Source organism: Mytilus edulis, chromosome 1, assembly GCF_963676685.1.
Source record: "Mytilus edulis chromosome 1, xbMytEdul2.2, whole genome shotgun sequence".
Taxonomy (NCBI): Eukaryota; Metazoa; Mollusca; class Bivalvia; order Mytilida; family Mytilidae; genus Mytilus; species Mytilus edulis.
Genome location: NC_092344.1, coordinates 20,239,199 through 20,264,679, shown reverse-complemented (window position 1 = coordinate 20,264,679; position 25,481 = coordinate 20,239,199). Strand labels below are relative to the sequence as shown.

The following is a 25,481-nucleotide window of genomic DNA, read 5'->3' as shown; positions in this document are numbered from 1 at the left end:
AGATTAAAATTTCAACAATAAAAGATTGGTCAAATATGTGACAGCAATCATATCACCACGAATTTTGTATGTCTTTGATGACACATAATAGTTTACCATTAAGCCTTATAGGTAAACTTAAAAACTTTGAAACTTTATCTTATCATAATCAGAGACAAAAATGGAAAGGGGAGGAGGGTGGAGGCGGTTGTCTTTCAGAATTTTATTCAATCATTTTTTTTTAATTTAGCACTAAGTTATGACAGGAACTAATATACTGTTCCAAGGGTATGCCGGCGAGAATCTTGATTCAGATTATTTTTTATATATAGTCCAATAAAGTGGCTCTTTTCTTACAGTATCTGAGAAAAAAGTCAAGCCACAGAACTTAACTTTGTCCAATGAACCATGGAATTGAGGTTAAGGTATGAAGACACCTTCCAGTTGGATCTCTACACTAGTCCTTCCAATTATTCCATAGTAAATCGACCATGACTTGGGTGGTGATCAAAACGTAATCACAAACTTTAACAAATTGATGAGGTTTAAGCCACCTGAAACAGCAGGCAAATGTCACATGGCCATGTTTGATAGCTGACCTAGTTGTAAATTCAGAAATTATTGAGAGGGTTTTATTAATTGGAAAAATGTAGCTGTGTGATTATCGCAATATTAAGAACTTACATTCTGATATCTTATGCAGATTTTCTTGAAATTGCAATAATTTATCTCACATTTTTGTCCATTCTTTTAAAATCAAAACAATAAGTGCATGCAATAATTTCTGAATTTAAGTTTCAACACTTATTTTTTTCATGAATAAACAGAAATGTCAATTATACCAACTATACAAATCCTAATGGTTATACTACAAAGCAAGCTTCCAAACTACAAAAATAAACAAAAGACAACTAGAGAGCAACATATAAAATTGAGAATGGAAATGGGGAATGTGTCAAAGAGACAACAACCCGACCAAATAAAAAAACAACAGCAGAAGGTCACCAACAGGTCTTCAATGTAGCGAGAAATTCCCGCACCCGGAGGCGTCCTTCAGCTGGCCCCTAAACAAATATATACTAGTTCAGTGATAATGAACGCCATACTAATTTCCAAATTGTATATAGTTATCAACAATAGAGGTGCCCATGATATATCAACTCTCCAAATTGTCCAAAGTCTATGAAAGTTGTGAATAAATTAAACAGAAACCTTCAGAACTGCAATCAGCATCAAATTCTCCAAATAACATTAATCAGTACGATAAGACACAACAACTGTTGATGAACTGAACTAGTACACATTTTTATTTAAGAGCCAGCTGAGGCCCATCTCCAGGTGTGAGATACTCCACACTGCATTTAAGATTCATTGGTAGCCTGTTGTCTGCTCTTTGGTCGGGTTGTTGTCTCTTTGACATTTTCCCTATTCCCATTCTCAATTTTATGATATTCCTTACTCCGAACTGACACATGAATATGTAATGGATTAACTCTTTTTGAAAACCTCAGCTCTCCCTATTCAATTTTTTAATTAGTTGACCAAAAAATTGGCAATATTCAATACCAAGAGTGCACAGGCTGAAATGTCTCAATGCTTTACTAACCATTGATTTTAAGTTGAAAGTCTTATAGGCAAAGGTTTAACTAAAAACATCACAGGAACTCAGGTAAGATAATTGTCAGACAGACATATACACTTTTTAATTTTTTATACACAGGTTTCTTTTTATATATTGAGGGTTAGCCAATCAGATTTGAACTTCTTTCCATCATTCAATACACCAAATATAGTTGACCTATTACTGCTAAATGAACAAAACAAAAAGCAGACCAAAACTCAAAAACTTTAATACCATTGACCATTGAACAACTAAAACAACGTCGGATGAAACCTGCCACATTCTTTATATGCCTGCCTCAAGTCAGGAGCCTGTTATTCAATGGTTATAGTTAGTTCATTTACCGGTATGTCATATTTGTTAACTGTAAATTGTTTTGTTTATATAAATAAGGCATTTAGTTTTCTCAATTGAATTGTTTCATATTTTTTATGTCGGGCCTGTTACAGCTGACTAAATACAGTATGGGTGTTTATTCATTGTTGAATGCCCTCCAGTTGTCTATAATTGCTTTCATTTTTTAAATAAATAAGGCCGTTAGTTTTCTCGTTTGAATTATTTTGCATTGTCATTTCGGGGCCTTTTATAGCAGACTATGCGGTATGGGCTTTGCTTATTGTTGAAGGCTGTACGGTTACCTACAATTGTTAATTTCTGTGTCATTTTGGTCTCTTGTGGACAGTTGTCTTATTGTCAATCATACCACATCTTCTTTTTTTTATATTAGCTTACTTTTAAATGTACACCTTAGAATTATTACAAGGTATACCACATAAAGTTGACCTAATGCTAATTGCATCTGAGATACTTGAAAAAGAAAGCTCAACCTTGATTACTCATCCATGAAGTCAAAAAATATAATGAACCCTATCTGACTGACATCAGTGGCGGATCCAGGGGGGGGGGGGTTCCAGGGGTTGGAACCCCCCCTTTTTTTTGGCCGATCAATGCATTTGAATGGGAGCATATAGTTGGAACCCCCCCTTTACTCTGGGTTGGGAACCCCCCCTTTTTAAAATGGTTGGATCCGCCACTGGACATGCAGACCTTGCTGGATCCCATATTCTAAATTCAGTTACCCTTTTACACACAAGTGAGAAATTCATATTAGAAAGAACTAATGCTTAAATTACAAGAAGGTTTGACCAAGCTATTGATGTTTAAAAAAAACTTAACCACAAACTAAACTTGAAAGTTTACACCAACAACAAAACGGAAAATCACTGTATAGCTTCTGCAACATTCAACATGTCTAACATTCAACAAAAATCATCCTGAACATTTATGAAATATTTGCTACTAAACATTTATGAAATATTTGCTACTGAACATTAGGTTAAAAAAAAATAAGTTCGAACAAATTTTCAAAACTTGCTTGACGTTGCTTCAATAGAGCGATTGATTATTGTTTGTACGATAAAATATTTAGAAGATGTGGTAGGATTACCAATGAGACAACTATTTAGGAGATGTGGTAGGATTACCAATGAGACACCTATTTAGGAGATGTGGTAGGATTTCCAATGAGACAACTATTTAGGAGATGTGGTAGGATTACCAATGAGACAACTATTTAGGAGATGTGGTAGGATTACCAATGAGACAACTATTTAGGAGATGTGGTATGATTACCAATGAGACAACTATTTAGGAGATGTGGTATGATTACCAATGAGACAACTATTTAGGAGATATGGTACGATTACCCATGAGACAGGAGATGCGGTAGAATTACCAATGAGACAGGAGATGTGGTATGATTACCAATGAGACAGGAGATTTGGTAGGATTATCAATGAGACAAGTATTTAGGAGATGTGGTAGGATTACCAATGAGACAACTGTTTAGGAGATGTGGTAGGATTACCAATGAGACAACTATTTAGGAGATGTGGTAGAATTACCAATGAGACAAGTATTTAGGAGATGTGGTAGGATTACCAATGAGACAACTTTTTAGGAGATGTGGTAGGATTACCAATGAGACAACTATTTAGGAGATGTGGTAGGATTACCAATGAGACAACTATTTAGGAGATGTGGTATGATTACCAATGAGACAGGAGATGTGGTAGGATTACCAATGAGACAGGAGATGTGGTAGGATTACCAATGAGACAACTATTTAGGAGATGTGGTAGAATTACCAATGAGACAACTATTTAGAAGATGTGGTAGGATTACCAATGAGACAGGAGATGTGGTAGGATTACCAATGAGACAGGAGATGTGGTAGGATTACCAATGAGACAACTATTTAGGAGATGTGGTAGAATTACCAATGAGACAAGTATTTAGGAGATGTGGTAGGATTACCAATGAGACAACTTTTTAGGAGATGTGGTAGGATTACCAATGAGACAACTATTTAGGAGATGTGGTATGATTACCCATGGCCGCAGGAGATGTGGTAGGATTACCAATGAGACAGGAGATGTGGTAGGATTACCAATGAGACAACTATTTAGGAGATGTGGTAGGATTACCAATGAGGCAGGAGATGTGGTAGGATTACCAATGAGACAGGAGATGTGGTAGGATTACCAATGAGACAGGAGATGTGGTAGGATTACCAATGAGACAACTATTTCATGCATGTTCAGGATGATGCGTTAGTAGAAATATTGATTGGGCTATGTATATCTTTTCACAGAAAAAAAACTTTATTAAATTTTTGAATGTATTTATTTGATGAATGTAAAGTGTCATAATTTCTAAAATCTGTAAATTTATTAATTATATATACACATCATATTATTTACACATTACAGAATTTATCAACATCTTATAACTAACAAAAAAACAACTTAAATAGCAACAATTAACAAATATAAAATGTCAGACCAAAAAAGTAAACCATACTTATCAATAAATACTATGATAGTACCATGACTAATGGTACACTTATCAAGAATTGACAACTGACTGTAAATTCAGAAAAAATGTCCATATTATTATAATTGCCAATAATGCAACAGGATATGTTGTTTTTTTTATAAAATCTCACATTTTAACAAAAAATTTCATCACCTTATTATTTTTATGCGTTTTATGCATCATTTCCCCATTAATAAAACCTAGCAATATTGCCTGTTGATTAACAAAATAAATTATTGTATTATGGTAATCAAATTTCACTGAAGGTTCTAAATTACAATTTTCTTAACATTAAATTCTTGTTATGAATACAAGTAAAGAACTGCAGATTTATTTGAAGGAAAATTTAGAACTAAAAAAATAATATTATCATTGTTACATTGCATGCATAAATTTCTGTCATGATCAGAAACATATTCTTATAAGATATTGGGATACTGTGACAGTGAGTATTATCAACAGGTTTATATTTTGATAACATGTTTCAAAATGTAGCTTGAAGTCGACAGATAAGAATCTCGTTAAACATATTAGTGCATTAATGAAAATAAAAAATAGTATCAGCCTGGTTCCTCATCACTTTCTTGAATTTCTGAATCATCTTGATTAAAATCCCATAAATCACCAATTGCCATAACTGAAAAATAAAATCAGTCATAGAAATTGAACTGAAAAATTAAATCAGTCATAGAAATTGAAGTTTGATATTTACTGGACGGAATTGATAAAATTTCAAATTTTTCTTAGGAATGCGGAACAAAACTCACAAAAATCAATAGGACCAAATATATTTTGACTGGACATGTCCTGTTGGTCTTGTGCTTATTTCGAAAATTGAATACCATCTAATTATTGTGAGAAGAGGAAGTCATTTTATAACCAAGAACTAAATTCCGATATTAAATAAAAACTCAATCAGAGGAAAACTTCCGTCCATTTTTTTGTAAGAGCTGAAATAAAATCTTACTGGTAAACTCGAAAATATCATAACATTTTAAGTAAAGCTTTTAACAATGTTTTCTTGTCATTTCCTAGACATAAAACAACTCTTATGTCATGAGCAACAAATAAACTTTTTCTTATTGTTTCTATTTCATTGCGATTGAGTGTCCCTTTTTTTGTTGTTTAGTTTTCTGCATTTTCTTTCCTTAAAAAAACCCTGCCTTTTATAGCTGACAATTTGGTATGGGCTTTGCTCATTGTTGAAGGCCATACAGTAACCTATAGTTGTTAATTTCTGTGTCATTTTGGTCTCTTGTGGAGAGTTGTCTCATTGGCAATCATACCACATCTTCTTTTTTATACTTAACACTTTATGCATGAATGTATAATGTTACAGGTAAAATTTCTATTTTTATTCAGCATGAAATAGGGTTAAAGAGAGGCTTAGCAATTTTCTTCTTTTTACATAAAGCCTTTTAGATTTTAAAACAGTCCAATTTGACTGATATTTGTGATGACTGTTTAAACTGACTAATTGATATTTGGGACCATTTTTGTATATTTCTGAGCACCTGAGATTATTCGTGTCTTAGGTTGGGTTTCTGTTGTTGGTATTAAGGTTTTTTGGGGCATTTTTCAAAGTGGCATTTTCAATTTGTCTTTGACTTGTGAGTTTGAATATCCCATGTGTATCTTCAGCCTCTCTTTGACTTTTGAGTTTGAATATCCCATGTGTATCTTCAGCCTCTCTTTGACTTGTGAGTTTGAATATCCCATGTGTATCTTCAGCCTCTCTTTGACTTTTGAGTTTGAATATCCCATGTGTATCTTCAGCCTCTCTTTGACTTTTGAGTTTGAATATCCCATGTGTATCTTCAGCCTCTCTTTGACTTTTGAGTTTGAATATCCCATGTGTATCTTCAGCCTCTCTTTGACTTTTGAGTTTGAATATCCCATGTGTATCTCCAGCCTCTCTTTGACTGATAGTTCTTAATTTGACTTAAAGTTGTGGCAAGTATTTAATATTCACATAGTTGTGACAATTGTTTATCTTTACTGATTTTTATGACAATGCTTTAATTTGACTGATAGTTGCAACTGTAATACAATACATCCTAACACTTACTTTCAGATTCATAATTCCCAGGTAAATCTTTAAGGACTTTAAGCAGACCACACACAAATTGAACATATTGATGTTCCACATGAAAGTGATTTTCAGCAAAACTGTTTTGTTTTTGTGACATTATATGTAATAACTGTAAGCCTTTGATGATGTCATCTAAGATAGACTGGTTCTGAGAGTTCTCATAAATGTTCAGTAATTTGTGCACCAGTAGAACTACTGTCTGTACTACCTGCAATGTATAATTATCTTGATTTTTTTCTATTTTCTTATATTGAATTTGATTTTTGTACCTTTACTAGAATAAACATGTATTAAGGTATAGCCGGTTTGCATTTCAAATGATTTATAATTTCAAATACCTTTATAAATCAGTGTTCTCCCCAGGGTCTTCAAGCATCATGGTAATGTGATGCTATAATCTTAAATGTGATGCTATCTGAAGAGGTTTTCTTATAGATTATGTGATGGATGTGACTTTTAGAAACATTGAAGAAGGTATTTCAATTTCACCTGTTTACTAGGAGTCTAGGATGCTAAATGAAATATCTGGGAACACTGTAAATGGTTACATGCATTTGAATTGAAGGCAAGTATTATAACTCAACTTACTCAGGGCAATGTCTTGTTATTATATTGACAATTTAAGATTGCATTTAAGAATTGAATGCTGCTTTTTGTAAATTTATTGGGGTGTAAAAGCGTTGACCGAAGTACATTTTGTATGAAGCGCGGAAGCGCTTCATACTAAAAATGTGCGCACGGTCAACGCTTTTACAACCCTATAAAGTTACAAAAAGAAGCATTCAATACTTATAATTACATTTTTTTAGCTAGAATCATGAAAACACGATTTTTATCAAGTTTTCATTTAATTTACCTGTGCACTTTATTGTGGGACCTCGTGTCATCATGAATGATAAATGTTATTGTCTAATACAATTGTTTCAGGAATAGCACGAGATGTGCAGTTGGCCAATCAGAATAACGTATTATAATGAAACATACATCTAATGTAATTATTCTGATATCAAGTGAGTGTGTCTTACATTGAGGGGTATAATAAACAATTAACACATAGATATGTCTCATATATATAATTGAATCAAAAACTTTAGTTACTGCACTAACACTACCAGAAGAAGTATGCTGAAATCTTGTATTGCAATATTTGTAGAAGGACAGACTAAACTATTTTTGTTTATAAGAAAATTGAGAATGGAAATGATGAATGTGTCACAGAAACAACAAGACATTATCTGTTTACTGTAAATTCACAAATTATTTTAAATATTTAATAAATTCTATGTTTATTCTGTACTTAAATGTTCTGTGCTGCGCACAACACTGTATTACAAAGAAGATAGTACATTTTCAATAGAATGTACTGTGCAGCACACAACACTATATATACAAAATACAAAAGTGTTATGCACTGCTCAAAACATTATTATTCCAAATAAACATGGAATTTATTAAAAATTTCAAGCACAAGAAATTAGGAAATTCCATAATTTAAAATAGTTCTAAGTTTAAATAATAGCCTGTTAGTATCTGATGCTTATTACTAAAGTTTTTGTTGTGTACCTTTATGCTACAGTTACAGCCAGCTTCACACAGTAACACAATTCCTCCTTTGTGTACATTCTGAATTGATAGTAATATTTCTAACACCTGAAATAGAAACATAAAACCTTGGTTATATTTATAGATTATTACATGGCATTTTCCACATTGGCCCTGGTATCAGCCCTAGACTCCCATATCAAAACATTGAACAGAATACAAAAAACATAATTATGTTCAGTTGATTCTATACTTATATGTCTCATGCTTTATACAGAGAAATAATTATATTTAATTTTGAGTAAATTGTCTCCCCTTTATTGCTGTGTTCATTCCAGTCTGCAATTGTCGAATCATATTTTTTTCATTAGAAATTTCCTACTTTGACCTAAATATACTTACCAGTTTACCTATAACAAGCATACTTTCATCTGTTTCTGTTTCTATCAAATCTGTACAAGCCTGATACATGTTCAGTAATACACAACCTTCTGTAAAATACAAACAAACAACCAAATCTCAATACAAAAACTACCAAAAAAAGATTTTTGCTGTCATATAACAATTAAATATAAAATAAAAGGGCAAAAACTCTTTTAAGAAGTTGTCTGTAAATTTTGACATAAATGGACATAAATGGACAGCAAGCAGATCTCAATATTCTCAACAAGCTTTTAGTTTCTATTTTCAGAAATGACGGCCATTTTGGTAGACAGACAGGATCATCGGACACATTTATAAACTATGTACTCCAATAATGATTGTGGTCGAGTAGTTTCAGATGAAGATGATTTTTGTAAATATAATAAGATGATGACAATCCCTAACGCCAACTTATGAGAAAAGTCAACTTGTCCTTTTGGCAATGTGAGCTATAAAGGAGCAGAAAACAAAGGAGGCAACAAAATAGAACAGACTTTACTAGGGTCAAAAGAAAAAAAAGAAATAGACTAAAACAAATTCACTAAGCTCTACTCAGACTCAGAAGAAAACTATTGAGCAACATAAACCCCTATAACAAAATATTGTTCAATTTGGGTGCTCCAGAATAAGCAGTCCACTAATGTCAGCTATAGGTTGCAAGTTAATCAACAGGGAATTACACATAACTTTATTCTATTCTAAATTATAATTTCCCAATCTTTCTATTAATTTATGTACAAGTTAACAGATTTTTTTTACCTGTACAAATACATAAAGATGATACCACTTTGTTATACTGGACCAATGTAGAGATGAGGTGGAGAGCACATAACACCATTTGTTTATCTGTCCTGCAGTCTAAAGCATTTATTAAAACTCTTCCAATATTTTCAGGCTGTAAACTAAATACGAAAAGAGAATTAACTTCATTTTACTGTGGGGAAATTGTAAAAAGTAAGATATATGCTTGCAAGATTTTACCTGCAACAACGAGAAGAAATTAGAGCTCAAAACAAGATTGATTTTTGCTGTCAGAAGTCTCACAAGTGATTGTTTTCAATATTACTATATCTGTTTCAAAAAGTTATATAAATTGCCAAAACTAAAGATAAAATGACCTATACCTTTTTCATTAATCATCAATCTTTTCCTTTAACAGAAACTGTACTTGTATAATTAATCAATCACAAATGCAAAACCATACCTTCCAAGCTTTTCTTCTGTACTGTTAGTTCCTAATACAATCAAGATATCAAAACATTTCTGTACAACCAAACTGTTATACCACCTCTCCTAAAACAATACAATAAATGTTCATTCTTAATTTAGTATTAACAAGAGGTTACATGTGCTGTCCTAAGTATAAAAGAAGGAAAATTGCATATACAACTCGACATAATAAAGTTACAAAAGGATTATCCAAATCATTCCAGAATACATAAGCCTTATACTATTAATGTATCAAAACATTTCTGTACAACAAAACTGTTATACATTTTGTATCATCTTTCCTAAAACAATAAATGCTGTGTGTGTAAAAAAAAAAAATTTAATTTTGACAAATGGAAAGTGATTGCATATGATTGATTGAAACACTGATAAAGAAATAACAAAGGTTACAGACAACCCACTTTATCAAAGATTATTAAAGGGGCACTAGCTACCAAATTCATTTTCACTGATTTGACTCAAATTCTCATATTTTATTTATAACAATGTAAAACATTTTTCCAAACTATCACAAGTAAAAAATAAACAATTTACAGGACATGGTCGCAATAAGATGAAGCTTTGTTTCATGTGAATTTTAGCCAAGACGCCATCTAATTAACTATCGAGTTGACTTTCTATGACCATATAAGCGATGTAAACATAAACATAGATATAAATAGATTAAGTAACTCGTGCAATTGGATTTTTATAGGTCTGTTAAATTTTGTATTATAGATTAAAAATTTATGTTTATAGTCATTTTTACCATTGTCAGAATGATTTTTTTCTAGATTGAATCAGCTAATCAAATTATTTATCTTTGTTTCACTTTCAATGTTAACATTCTATTCCTTTAAATAACCGTACACTGACAATGCATGCATTATTAGATCTCTTTCTACGGGATTAAATTGGAGTTCACATGAATACTGATTTAATGAGGTTGAAGTATTACTTGCAAATGAATAATTCATTATTATATCTCTTTCTACGGGATTAAATTGGAGTTCACATGAATACAGATTTAATGAGGTCGAATTATTACTTGCAAGTGAATAATTCATTATCATTGTTTATTAGCTCAATTTGACAAAATTGAACTATTTTAGCTGATAAAAGCAAATTATTATTTCACTATTTCACTTTCATAAATGATTGAACAAAAAAAAATCATACTTTAGATTTTTTATATCTTGTAGCTAGTGCCCCTTTAATAAAATTGAACAGAATCAACTTACCTTTTGCCCACAATCAGCTATCTTTATTACTTTCTTTAAAACCTGAAGATTGGAAAATTTCTCAGAAGATATTGACCAATCAGAATCTAGAGATGATTCAGGACTACTTTTATCTGTTTCCATTGGTTGCTCACCCTGTACAAGACAAACAGTTAATAGAGTATCGATAGGTTAATAAATCTTTAAAAACTTGGATGAAATATCTTATGATTATATAATATACCACTGTGTATAACTGGAGTGACATACATTGAACATTCTTTATATTAATCAGACATCTGACTTGAATTATCCACATATTCTTCACTACGGTAAATTTAGAAATTATTGCGAGGTTTTTATTATTGCGAAAAGTGCGACAGAGTTGTAAAAGCAATAATTTAAACTCACATCTTAATTTTCTTATATGAATTCAACATGGTCTTTCTCAAAATCTTAAAAATTAAAATTGCATTTAAGTCTAAAATGACAAAATCCCAATAATTAAAGCATGCAATAATTTCTGAATTTACAGTATTCCAAGTATAGGTCAATTGAGCTTTGGTTTACACTTCTTTTACTTTCATGCACTGGTAGATAACTTGACTGCTTGTTTTATTGTACTTAAAAGATACCTTATTTTTATGTAGGCATTCAGAAATCAAGGTTTTTCAAAGATGTAATTCTGAGGTCCAAAATTCTTTTGATGTTAGTCAAGTCTTATCTTTAAAAGTCTAATGGACCTTAAAAACCATACTGATACCTGAATAATAATAACAATAACTATACTTGCTTAAATTTGACAGTTGATGTAAAATTGTGAACTGGTTTAACTATACACAACAGTAATTTTCTTAAGGTAGCCGATTTAAAAAAAATCTCTATGCTTCATTAAATACATATGTATACCTCATCAGTAGATTCCATAGGTTGTGGTCCTTTTTCCACATTTAATAAAATGTTCCGTATAACAGCAGAAAATGACACCAATTTATGTAAAACTTGTAATGTCACTAAAGCCATATTTTCTAAATTATTTGCAAAATCAGCACTATCCTTTAATAACATATCTAATGATCCCGTCAAAGATTGTATTGAACTGTCAAAACTTGATTTAGATGAACCTGATGATGTAAAAGAGTTACGCGGACTGACACATGTTCTAGCATCTAAATTAATTCTCAACATTTCAATATACTGAGATAAATAATCGTCAATCATTGGTAAAATTAATATAGCACCATTTAATGTATTTTCTGTTAAAACAATATTTGTCTCTGTTCTACTTTGGAAAGTTTGTTGATTACGTAGTAGACATTTCATGCCATGAATTGCTGAAGAGTAACTGTCAGGGGAGATAAGAGATTTTCTGACAGGTTTTTCAGGAGACACAATTGAAGAAGGCTGATGTTTCAAATCCAGTACTCTACAAAACAAGATATTGTTGAAGCATTGTCATACATATCACTGTGAGATTGAAGTTCAAAAATGAGGTGTATATGCCCCAATACTAAATAATATGATCAAATTGATTATACTGTGATTTGATTCATTTTTTCGTGGGTATCAATTTTCATGGATTGTGGAAAACTTGCAATTTCGTGGATATTTAATATATATTCAATGTAGTGGTTTTGCCAATATATAAAAACAAAGCCTATAGAAAATTGGCAATTTGTTGATTATTTGAATTCGTGGTTCACATCTTCCTACAAAATTCACGAAAATTGGTATCCAACGAAAAAAAAATGAATCCACAGTAGTTAATATGCAATACTAATGATGTTTCATAATACCATAAGTATGCCAGATACAGATAATCCAGCTCTTGTATCCTTTAAAATTTGTAGTTTACACAAAAATTCTAAAGCCACAGGTGTTTACACCTAATTAGCATGATTAGTGTCCTTGTATTTTGCATACTGCAGCATTTGTCATATAGACAACACTAATTCTAACTTGTTCTGTAGGGGTTCAGTGATATGGTTTGCCTCAAATTACAACCGAAATTCTGCCTTTTCCCCTATAGAAAATTCCCAATTACTAAAAAAAATGGCTTAAAATTCCTCCCAAAAAGTTACATTTTCCCCAAACAGTGATGGCATTGGTAGTAATGTCTATAAATATCGTATTTATGTTATTATTTTGATATTAGAAAGCACTTTTGAGATCCGGTTTTCTGATCAGAATCATCATGGAGTTTGTAACACATGTAGTTATCAATGCATTAAGTAGCATCATTGCTTCTGTTTCTTTCCCCAATCCGAAAAGTACCTTTCAGGTTGAAAATGTCTGACAACCAAAATATACATGAATTGAAATTTATTGGTCTATTATCACACTGTAACGTGCCAGTGCTAACAAAAGTGTGCATGTTTCTAAGACATATTGAAAAAATATTTTCATAACTCATAGCATGTTACAATAATTTCTAACCACGTTGCAATTAAGAATTTTGCAAACAAATCAACCAAATATATTTCAGTTTTATTGTATGATATCAATTATTAATCTATTGTGTGACTTTCTTGTAAATGTATAAGTATGTATGTAATTTTTAATGTATAATTGTTATCCTCTTGTAGCACCATATGTGTGCCTAAGTTGTAATAAATTGTCTTGTCTTGAAAAAACAGTGCAATAAGGACAGCAAAGGTCAGCAAAAAATCTGAGATGTGTTTAGAATAAAATATACAAATTTCCCAATTTCAATTAAAAAAGTGCATTTTTTCCCAATAAAAAACGGTAGAGGAAGTTTTGAAAAAAGACAACAATATCACTGGGGTCTCATTAGGGGAGGGGATGGATCCCAGATCCCTCTTTTTTTTGTCAGAATCCTGTTTCATGCTTATTGTTGCCATATTAGCGCACATGATTTCCTGTCCTGTTTTCAAGCAAAATAATTTGACTTTCACATATCACACATAAAAAAAATTTTGTGTCATGCTCAATCCAAATGAAACCCATTCTACGTGCTGATATTTTTTGTATTTGTTTTAGTTATATTGACCTTTTATTATGTACTGGTGATAATAAATTACTGCTGTCTCTGTCAAACTGTAAAGATTGTAAATCAACTACTGAAGTCCTTTTCTGTAAAAGTCCCACAATTCCTTTCTCATCTCCAGACTTTTCTGTACCTAGATCGGAATCTAATAAATCCGCCAGCAGTTCTACACCAGGAACATCACCTGTTTATCGAAAGGAATATTTCTTAACATGTGAATTGATTCTTCAATATATCAAGAACATCTTAAATAAGAACTCTTAGGTAGTAACTGCAAGGATACATTCAGAATTAGATACGAATCACAGATGGTGGAAACTAAATAATGTTTATAACATAATGCAGATATTCCAACATTGTCCAAAGTACTAATTATATAAGGTAGCAAACTATTTTTTTAGTATGTTTTTAATTCTTACATAGTTTATTTTATATCAGTTTTTGTTTGTGACTATATATCAGTTTTTGATTGTGACTATAATCAACTCATTCCCCTTTTGTAATCAGATAATGTTTGGTGTTTTTTAAGAGTTCCTCTCTATATATAAATCTACCTGGTAATACTTTTGACTACGGTCAATCTTGTATTCATGTTCTCAGCAATACAAACAATTTTTTTTTAAAGATATAACATTTTAGCACTTTTTTCTAATAATTTTACAGTTGACCTTAATTTTATCTTACCTAATCAGAATCTATTACTGAAAGCCATTTTTAAATGCCTAAATGGACTTTGCATTGTAATCTCCAATGACTTGGGTTTTAATTCTTGGATGGTTGAAAACCAAATTCTTTAATATAAATATTTGCTGCTTCTTTGTTGAACATGCAGCAATCAGGAATAAAAGCAGAGTATGATGACTTATACTTAGTTGTCTTGAAGTCAGAATAATGTCTCCAGTTGAGAATTATGGCTCCCTATGGACCCCTACCTTGTGACCTAGCACATATATATATACAGTGAAACCTTTTTAAACTAATAAAACAAGATTGTGTTCGGTTTTGGTCAATAATCGGTTTAATCAAATTCACAACGCATACTAATTGATATGACAGTGCTTAAGAACATGTTTGGTTCATACAGATTTTTTGGTTATTGCAGGATTCAGTTTAACCAGGTTTCACTGTATCTGGATGGTTCAGTGTGGGCTTCATTTTTATTCCTGTGTATACCTGAAGATTTCCACTCATCTTTATATATATTATTTATTTGCAGAACAAAATATCATCTTAATCTATTCAAACTTTATACATGTATATAAAATATTATTTTGTCATCAATCAAAGTGTATAATTGATCCTTTTTGGACGACATCAAAAGTTCAATATAGGATGAACAAAGGAGTAGGTCCAGTAAGACCCCTTTTTGGCCCCAAAATATAGCAGTTTTACAAAATTGTTAAAATGTATACTTTTAGTTATTTATTGGACAGTAGAATGGTTCTGCTTCATAAATGTGGGCTGTTTTTGACAATACGATGTACATATATCGTGTACTAGCACCATTAAGTCATGCTTAATTACTGAAATCTTCACAATTCTAGCATTTTGGTTAAATTTTAGACAGTTTCCGTGTAAAACGAAAGTGGCCGCATTCGTGTTCATCCAAAATATTTAAATGTAAGTTGTATTTGATGATAATACATAACATATATAAAGGTTGAGGATGAACACGGATGCGGCCACTTTCATTTTTGACAAAAAACATCTTAAAAGTGACATTTTTCAGCATATTTGGTAGATTTTTCATATTTAAGCTTGAATCGGAGCGTTTTTAATGACTAAATTAGTTAAAATCTTTCACATAAATTAATTGAATCAAATAAAATAGCCACTTAAGTGTTTAAAAAGTGGTCAACATCTTTCGTCAGATGAACCTGAAATTTGAGGCCAAAATCGGTCCTTACCGGACCTACTCCTTTCCATATAGTTTTTTCACTGACCCCCCTACCCCCCTCCTAACTTAATTTGGGAAAAATTGATTGACCAATAAGGATATATATAAAATCGATGTCAATTAAACAAAACTTGCAGCAATTTTGATCCCTCCAGTCCTACCCCAAACTATTTGAATAAAGTTTTTATCCTTCGTTGATTTTTTTTATGTTGTCCTTTAAATACATGACATACCTCTTGGGCATCTTAACTTTAGCCTAAAATGTCTGGGAGTTGAAGATTCTGCATTAACTGGCTGTTCTGTTACCATTGTGCCTACAAAATATTTTAAGATTCATATAAAAAATTGATCACAAACTTATATATTTATGATGCAGCCACCACTGCCGCCGCCAGAACCAGCATTACAATGTCTCGCTTTTGATTCTGTCAATGTGAGAGGAAAAAACTTGCAATTATTTCTGAATTTACAGTATATAGTAATCATGGTCTTGTCATATCATTTTGGTTAAAGATCTATATTTGTACATGATGCTGACAAATAATTTGTCATATAAGTCTATTCATTTAACATAATGTCAAGGAAATGCAACATACATACTGGACTTTAAACTTATAATGCATCTATATATTACTCTTAAAGAACTACCTTCATCTCTGGTTTCTACTGGTTTGTAACCAGCTCGACTTGTTGATGGTTGTGTTATATAATTTTCAGCCATAAAACTTTGTGATGTTGGAAATAATGACCTTCCTTTGGGTGAATTGTCTTCTGTTTTATGCTTTTTAACAAGAGGACTTGAAACTCTAGGACTACGAACAGGACTGACACTGGGTCCTGCAGCAGAAGCTGATTCTAATGTTCTACATCTGTCCCTGAAATTATCCAGTTCCTTGTCTTTAAACTGTAATTGTGTAGTCAGCTTATCAACTTCAGTCTGCAATTTTTTCTCCTTTTCTGTTTGTTCCCTTTTCTGTTGTTCTATATATTTAGCTCTTTCTTGTCGTATGATTCCTAACTCTGCATCTTTCCTGGAGAGGTTTTGTTGTAATATCTTTAGTTGTCCATCATTGGAATATCTGTCATCTTTAGCACTTTCAAGCTAAAAATAATAGAGACAAATGGTGTTGTTCAGTTGGTGAGAAATTGCATTTTATGATCAGTTATAATTGGTTTAATGTTAAAAGACAAACAATCCAATCCTACTATTGATTATGTTATCTGTTGTTTATGAAAGAGCCAACCAACAGGAATAGGAATGAAATTCTTTTTATAATAAAACATTACAAACAAGAATATGTCCCCAGTACACGGATACCCCACTTGCACTATCATTTTCTATGTTCAGTGGACCGTGAAATTGGGGTAAAACTCTAATCAAAGGGAACCAGTGTAAGTTTCAAGTTGATTGGACTTCAACTTCATCAAAACTACCTTGACCAAAAACTATCATTTTGGTCTCTTGTGGACAGTTGTCTCATTGGCAATCATACCACATCTTCTTTTTTATATTTAACCTGAAGCCGGACAGAGGGACTGACGCACAGACGAACGAATGGACACACAGACCAGATTTTTTTTTATTTATACTGTAAAGTTAACCAAATTATTTTAGTGGATAGTTTATTCTGTGTATAGCACTTACTTTCACCATTCTTAACTTTGTTTGATGTTGTTTTAAAATGAGGAAAGATCCTAGTTTTATATATTTGCTGTATTTTCTTCTCGCAAGAGTTGCAAAAATAAAATATTCAGGAAAATTAGATGGTCTAGAGTAACTGATTATAATTGATTTTTAAAATCAATTATCCAGTTGGAATGCCTGAACTGACTGATTTTTGCTTATACATGTAGTCTATCATCAGAATATGACTACAGACTAACATATTAAAAATAAAAGTCAATTACCTCTTTTTGAAGGCGCTGACATTCTTGTTTCAGTTTGTCAATTTCAGCTTCAATAATAGGATTCTTCAAATACATGGTAGTGAGGGACTGATCATTAGCATCAAGGGAGTGCGATGAAGAAGTACGTCTACTTTGTGGTGCAAATGGTATCTCCTCTGAACTACCTATTCAAAAGATAAATGTTAATTAATATCACCATTCATAACAGAAATCCATAGCTTTTCAAAAGAAACAAATCAAAATTAATGATGACTTTAAAACCAAAATTTTGTCTTGTAGTTTCTGAGTATTGTTAAAATAAATACTGTAAATTCAGAAATTATTGCGTGCATTTATTATTGTGATATTGTCATTTTAGACTTAAATGCGATTTTAATTTAACGATTTAGAGAAAAATCCTGTTTAATTCATATAAAATATTTCAAAATACGAGCTTAAATTATTGCGTTTACAACTCTGTGGCATTTTACGCTATAATAAAAAACATGCATTAATTTCTGAATTTACAGTACACTGATGACACTTTAACATGTACAGACAGTCAACCATCATAACCATCATGAATAGAAGTTAAGAACCAAACCCTTTTGTTTACAAGCAAGGAGTTACAAACATGATAAACAGAAAAAGACAGCAAGGGATTAAATTTAACTAATTGCAGACTGTTCTTTTAAAGTTTTAAGAAGCAAAAAACATGAACTTGAAAGGTCAAAAAGTCTAATATGACTTTGTCAATATTACAATAGCATTAACATGTTCTTACATGAAAGTTATAACAAGATTGACTTACATGAACTGTTATTTCTACTAGTAGATGTTGATGCTGGGTTAAGAGATTCTGAAGAAGAAGAGCTGTTGACAGGATGAGGCTTTGTAAAGGAATGTTGATAATGTCCTGAGGACATGGAAGACCTGTCTGACCCAGATTTGGATAGTGATAATTTAGGTCGTGCTGCCCCAGATGGTCCTGGATCAGCTGAGTTATTTCTAGATGTGCTTCCATTTGTTACTGACTGAGAGGCAATTACTTCAGTGTCTAGGTTTTCAAAGTCTTTCTGAGTGAGTTCAAAGTCATCATCATCATCACCCCATAATTCATCTTCTTCTTCAACCTTTCTTTTCTTGGGAGCTGGAGGTTTGTCCATACTGTTAACTCTCAACAAGTTAACAGGATTTCTTGGTAGGTTTAATTGAGGAGTGTATGAGAATTTTTTCCCTCTAAAGCAGGAAAACAAAGAGTTAGCTGCCATCACATAGGGTTACATTTTCATTTTATATTTTCAAAATCTGCTTTTCCTATTTCCATTTTCATTGTAGAACTTTTTATCTGTAAAAATAATGACATACATCAGTACATAATCATGATAATAGATACATTAAACAAGAGTAAAATTGAGAATGGAAATGGAGAATGTGTCAAAGAGACAACAACCCGACCAAATAAAAAACAACAGCAGAGGGTCACCAACAGGTCTTCAATTTAGCGAGAAATTCCCGCACCCGGAGGCGTCCCTCAGCTGGCCCCTAAACAATTATATACTAGTCCAGTGATAATGAACGCCATACTAATTTCCAAATTGTACACAAGAAACTAAAATTAAAATAATACAAGACTAACAAAGGCCAGAGGCTCCTGACTTGGGACAGGCGCAAAAATGCGGCGGGGTTAAACATGTTTGTGAGATCTCAACCCTCCCCCTATACCTCTAACCAATGTAGAAAAGTAAACGCATAACAATACGCACATTAATTACACACTGGAATGACTTGCCTTCTTTACTAATCAGATAGTCCTAAATATAAAATTTACTACAACTATCCCATAACCTTAACATGATCCAAGAAAATGAGGTCAAGGTCCCATAAACCAAACAAGAAATACATGTATACCGCAATCATTTAATACACTAAATATAGTTGACCTATTGCTTATAGTTTCTAAGAAACAAAATTAACCAAGAAAACTAAACCTTGACCAATGTACCATGAAAATGAGATCAAGGTCGAATGAACCATGCCATGCTGACATGTACGGCTTAGAGTTCCTCCATACAGCAAATATAGTTGAACTATTGCTTAAAGTTAAAGAAAAACAGACCAAAACACAAAAACACTGAGCAATGAACCTTGAAAATGAGGTCAAGGTTAAATAAATCTGTGAGACTGACATGTATGTCATAAATTATTTTCATATACATGTACCATGTACACCAAATAAAGTTGACCTTTTGCATTTAGTACATGTATTAGAAAAAAATGACCAAAATATGTCACTTCCATACCTGTCAACCTGTGACGATGAAAATGCAGGTCATGACCTGCATTGAAGAATCAAATCTCAGGTCATAACGCGTACGAACTTTTTCTAGCTGAATTTCAGTATTTATGGTACATTTTCTTATAATGTATATCAAAGATACCAAAACATCAATGCATGTTCACTTTGTTAAGTCATTTTAAATCTTATTAAATATTATTTCATTGCACTTTTAAAGATTTTCATAAATTTGTGTAACTCAGTCTTATGTGCTTTACTTTTTGAAAAAAAATAATACAATCATCAACCACTAGAATTTAATGTAATTCTTTTATGTTTGAGACTATTCACTATATGTAGCCTTGAACCATAATAATTTTTTTATATATATGTGGTGGTGTTTAACGACCTTGACTGGCCTTTCAGCCCTCGCACGGTCGGCTCGGTGCCCGAAGGCGTTTGGTGAGCTTTAAATATTCTGGTGCCATGGGTCAGGAACAAGTAGTGGAGGTCGCAATATGGAGGCCGCCATCTTGGTTTTGGTGAGTTGTTTTTGGTTTTTGACTATTTTGTTGTTTATTCTTCACTAACGGCTGCTTTCAGGGCCAGTTTGGTCAGCTTGGCAGCCCGCTAGCCTCGATGATGGAGTACTGGTAGATGATCTCGGACGTAGTTCGAAAGATGACAGGAAGCATTATCAGGACCAAAGCCGTGAGGCAGTGAAATGAAGGTCGTATCACCCAACAGCCTAGGATACAGCCCTCGGACGTTAATCGGCATAACACTCCCCATAATACAATGGTTTTGGAGTGCAGGTTAACGCGGGTACGCCAACTACTACGTCTATCTGTACGGCATGGATCGGTTTCTGTCATCTTAAGTAGTAAGTCGTTGATATCTAACTGTAAACCCTCATCGAAGATAGCGGGTAAAGGAGAGCTGGCCCAGCACGTCCGTTCAGCTGTAATGACTGAGACGTGAATGAATTGTGATTGTTTGTTTTTTTTATCAAGGAAATTAGACTATGATAAAATATAGTAATACAGTTAAAGGAAGTATAAATGTAAAAAATAATTTTTAACTTTTTTTTAAAAATTGTATAAAGGTATAAAAATAATGAATTGTTATTTTTCAATATGTATTTGAATTTTATATTTTGAATGATTTAATCTTTTTCACCCATAAAACGTAAATATAAGGAATAATTTTGAATGGTGACAAATAAGGGGAAGTAACTCTAGTTCAGTTTGTAACCGATGGTGCAATTTATTTACGACCTAAAGCTAAGGTAATTGGTGTTAATTAACAGTGTGCTTGACACCAAAGCTGTCAAGTGAATCCATGCACTTAATGGGTCACTTAATTTGACAGTTTACATAGCTAGATGAACTTCCTGTTCATGGAAGAATTACGAATTTGCCGGTATATCAAAGGAATGTTACTTATGAAATCAATCTCAAGGCTAAGAAATACGGGTGAAATCGGGTCATTTTCGGAAATCCCGGGTTATTTCAATGACCCGGCGGGTGTTCCGGGTGATCCCTCAGAATTGTGAAAATCTCGGGTCCCACCCGCAGAATACGGGTCAGTTGACAGGTATGCACTTCCGAAGAGTATAAAATATAAAACTCAGTAAAATTTGACAGACCCGAATTTCTGGATAATTTAATCAAACGTTCTGGAAATTCTGGTCCATCAAATTTTACCGAGTTTAATATTTTATATTTTCTTGGAAATTCTGGTAAACCATTATGAAAACAAAATGAATGTTTGCACACCTCAAATGGAATCGTTTTTTATATCATCATTTCTTTTTTTATTTTTTTGGAAATATTTTCCATCAATAAGCACAAAAAAGGCAAAACCTTGTAAATTTGTACAATTTATTAGCTGGCAATTAAGATTACATGCCAAAATTGGGTCTAAAAGTTCCCCCTCAAAATTCTCTCTCAAAGTCCAGGCGTTAAAGATGGCTTTCACGTTATGAAGTCGTACGAGGGTATCCCAGAAAAAAATAAAAATAGCCTGGCAAGATGTCATAATTATTTGGACTAGGTCTTTACCCAAGTTTTTTTAAATAATAAAAGTAGAAGGATCATTCATAGATTTTTAGAACTATTTATATACAGTGGTAGTCCCCGGTGTCGGGGGCCGGTGATGTCGTGCATTACCTGATTTCGTCATATCAGCAATGTTACCCAAAGAGAAACGTTCTTGTTATTTTTTTAGTCTTCCAATGGGACAGAAAAGATTAAAACATTGTTGATAAGTTCAAGAGTAAATTTAAGACTGCAAGTCAACAATATTTAGCCAATTTCTATTAAAAAAAAATACATCATGTGATAAAATTTGTTTCATTGATGTCAAATTTTATCAGATTGAATTTTTATTTTGCTCTGCATCCTTGGAAGTCTTTTTAGTTCATATTCTACAATCACGACAATAGTTTGTAGCATGAAATCTTTCCTTTATTCAAAATTTGCTATTTTTAGAAAGCATGCACGAAATCAGCGGACATTTGTAGAACGCTCAAAACAGGGGTTTCCCTCATTTTAAACACCAATTACACAAAACCTTTAAGGCAAAACCATACATACAGAAGATTTTATGAAATAAAACTAAGTTATGAATTTGTTCGCACAATACAAGGATTTGTCACTATACAAATCATTTTGGATGGGCAAATATCCGTTTGAAATGGAACGAGTTCATGGCCCAAGCTTGTCTGGCAAAACAGCCAGTGGACGTCAGAGTAATCTTAATATCAGTTGAATAAATCGAGGTCAAAAGTCTTAGGTGCGTGGATACAACGGACCGCACTGTTTATTTTATCAAATTAATTTGTTTTTAAATTAGTGCCGAATTGACCAGATGCTGCTTTAACAGTCAGATTTAAAGCTGGTGCCGATTTGAACTTTTCTAGGGGGGGGGGGGGGGGGGGGGGGGGGCTAGTCCAAATTATTATGACGTCTGGCAAGGCTATTTTAAAAATTTTCTGGGACGCCTTCCTACGACGTTGTATGACGTTGTAGGAAGGCGTCCCAGAAAAAACATTAAAATAGCCTTGCCAGACGTCATAAGTCCAAATAATATTTGGACTAGGGGGGCATATATCACCAGGTACCGATTTGACTTGTTCCCCGAACTTAGGACCTCTGTAGCCATCGGTCTTAACCACTAGACCATAAACCTACACAGCTATGTAAACTAAGAGGTTTCACAGATTTTATCAAGTAAATATCAAACACATCAACCATCAGTTTCAATATTTACCGCCGCATACTTCTACTGGTTTTTTTCGATTGACGGGAAACCAGTCTTTGCTGAAAACTAAAAGCGGAACACCTTGAATAATATCAGAATATCCGTAAATATTATACAGTTATTTGACGGCTAATTGTAATATTGGTTGCTATTTTCCATTAATTATAATCCCCAAGAAAAACTTTTATATAAAACATTATTTTGAGTAGTCATACTGAATACTTAATTGAAAATAATATCAAACACGGAATTTGTTCATTCCTTTCCGACATTTGGTGAAAATGGCGACCTTGCTGAGGTTGGTGGCAAGGAAAACAACAGAAATTTATGTCAATAGGGTCTTTAATCATACTAAATTTGGTCAGCCATGCTGTTTCATTTCAACTTCAAAGAAGAACAAAGAGAGCTTAACTGTAAGACCTGATTCGACAACCCCACTTGAAGAAACAGAAGAATTCAAGAGACTGAAGGAACATTTTGCAGATTGGGACCCAGAGAAATCAAAGGTTCACATGAAAAAATAGCTTATTACTACTTGAAACATATATTGTATCAAGGATAATAGAATACTCAATCAACATTGTACCTGATAAAGCGATGTAGCAGAAGGGCAGTATTTTTGCCTCAAAGTTACAAACTCTGAAACTCATGTATGCTTTAATAAATGTATTTGCTCTTGTGGTATTTAGCTGTATTTTGCCTCCGAATGACCGGAGATCTACTCCGAATCACCTATTGACATCAAGCAACAATCACTTTTATAACTTTTAAATTGTGATGTCAGATGTTTTGAATTATGTCAAAGTTTACGGGAACCTGTGTGATTTTACGTAATGGCGGACAAATTTGCATACAAGTGTAAATACGTCTTTTGCTTAATGAGGGTAGTAATGCCTTTTACCGTTAGTGTCAAACAGTCATTTGTCGTTAGCGTCAAATTGGTTAAAATCTTACCGTGATTCGTCAAAATATCCTTATCCTGATTTGTCAGAGGTCTGAAATAATTATTGTTAACCGTTATTTTGGGAAAAAATTTAACGTGATTCGTCAAAATCAGTCAATTTTTTTTATCGTCTAAAAGAAAATACATTTTATCGTCATGCATCAAAAATAAACCGTTAACGTCATATGGAAAGATTTTTTCCCCGATTCTTCATGAAGGTAGCCCCATTATTACCCTCCTTAATGAATACTCTGCTAGTCCAGCTAATGGAGGTTGTTATATATCTACCAGGCCAAAGGTCATAGTCACGATTAAACAAAATTCATATATGTTTGTTCTTAATTAAAACTTGTAAATGAAGCGAACTATTGTCTTTGAACTTTGATTGTAAGTCTATTTAGCAGACAATGATTATCTAAATTGGTGTCATGAATAAGATATTAGGTTGGTTCAGGCCCCAAGTCAATTTCATTTTGAGATAAACAGCATGCCATGTGTTTCTAACTCTATATAAAATTAAAGTTGGTTATAGGAAATGACCTAAAATCTTTATTGTTAAAAGTCCTTTCTATTTCAATCCCTTTTTGTGTTCTGTCTCCAAAGAGATACCCTGATTTGGTCACCTTATAAATAATCCCTTCAAGTCCTATAAAGTCTATTTGATAATATTTCACGTTGACCCAGTTCCTATTACACCTACAACAGTGAGCACTTTTCTGTACAGTACATCCAAAGCAGGTACATTTATTAATTGAATAGATGACATATATTAGCCTGTCAAACTTAATTTGTTAAAAACTCTGTGTGACATGGATTTCAAAAATAAGCTCAGAAAACTGAAATCCATTATGAATTCATCAAAATTGTCAAATGATTTTATTTAAGGTAGCACAATACAAAGATTTTTTTACTTCCAATCACTAACCTTTGAAATGCTGTAACTTTCTTATTAATGCATAGAAAATCATAAAAGAGGTATATATAGATAGATAAAAGATTAATCTTTTAAATGAATACAATATTTTTATTATGCAATCATTATGTAATCAAATTATTATGTAATTAGTGGCAAAACCTGGGTAAGTTCACTTGAATGAATTAAGCTCTATCATCTCTTTAACTACCGGTATACAGAAAATTTTAACGGAATCTTAATCAACACATTATGGGCTTCAAAAGGGTGTCTCAGATTGTCTCTATGGTATTCCATTCTTTCATAAATCTCTAATTAGTGTAAACATC

General features: G+C 32.5%; 2 protein-coding genes across 4 annotated transcripts in view; one reads left to right on the top strand and one right to left on the bottom strand.

The window, feature by feature from the left end:
• Positions 1-4,271: 4,271 nt before the first annotated feature.
• On the bottom strand, positions 4,272-23,346 carry LOC139526694 (ATR-interacting protein-like). Of its 3 annotated transcripts, none has more exons than XM_071321865.1 (14): positions 23,306-23,346; positions 18,566-19,102; positions 17,776-17,939; positions 16,516-16,969; positions 16,101-16,181; positions 13,974-14,154; positions 11,873-12,389; positions 10,985-11,119; positions 9,739-9,827; positions 9,294-9,436; positions 8,514-8,602; positions 8,133-8,219; positions 6,546-6,777; positions 4,272-5,114 (listed from the first exon to the last, which is right to left on the bottom strand). In XM_071321865.1, exons 2-14 carry the CDS (start codon positions 19,023-19,025, stop codon positions 5,038-5,040), a joined length of 2,709 nt encoding a protein of 902 aa, XP_071177966.1. In that variant the 5' UTR covers positions 19,026-19,102; positions 23,306-23,346; the 3' UTR covers positions 4,272-5,037. The 3 variants fall into 3 exon arrangements, with proteins under 3 accessions (XP_071177966.1, XP_071177958.1, XP_071177973.1); XM_071321857.1 differs by having other exon boundaries at positions 23,227-23,345; XM_071321872.1 differs by having other exon boundaries at positions 23,157-23,319.
• A 202-nt stretch (positions 23,347-23,548) lies between these two features.
• Positions 23,549-25,481, top strand: part of LOC139526717 (NADH dehydrogenase [ubiquinone] 1 beta subcomplex subunit 11, mitochondrial-like) — a 4,189-nt gene continuing 2,256 nt past the window's right edge. Inside the window, exon 1 of the mRNA XM_071321884.1 lies at positions 23,549-23,802. Within this exon, the coding sequence (XP_071177985.1) occupies positions 23,578-23,802 (225 nt within the window). The 5' untranslated portion in view covers positions 23,549-23,577. The remainder of the gene's footprint in view (positions 23,803-25,481) is intronic.

Bases quoted from the DNA above. Each gene is read 5' to 3' on its own strand.
- LOC139526694 (XM_071321865.1), bottom strand. From the start codon at position 19,025: ATGGCAGCTAACTCTTTGTTTTCCTGCTTTAGAGGGAAAAAATTCTCA. The intron at 14,155-16,100 runs GTATGTCATGTA...TTCGATAAACAG, and splicing joins AAAGTTAAGATGCCCAAGAG to GTGATGTTCCTGGTGTAGAA. The intron at 9,828-10,984 runs GTAAGTTGATTC...GTATTGTTTTAG, and splicing joins TAGCTGATTGTGGGCAAAAG to GAGAGGTGGTATAACAGTTT.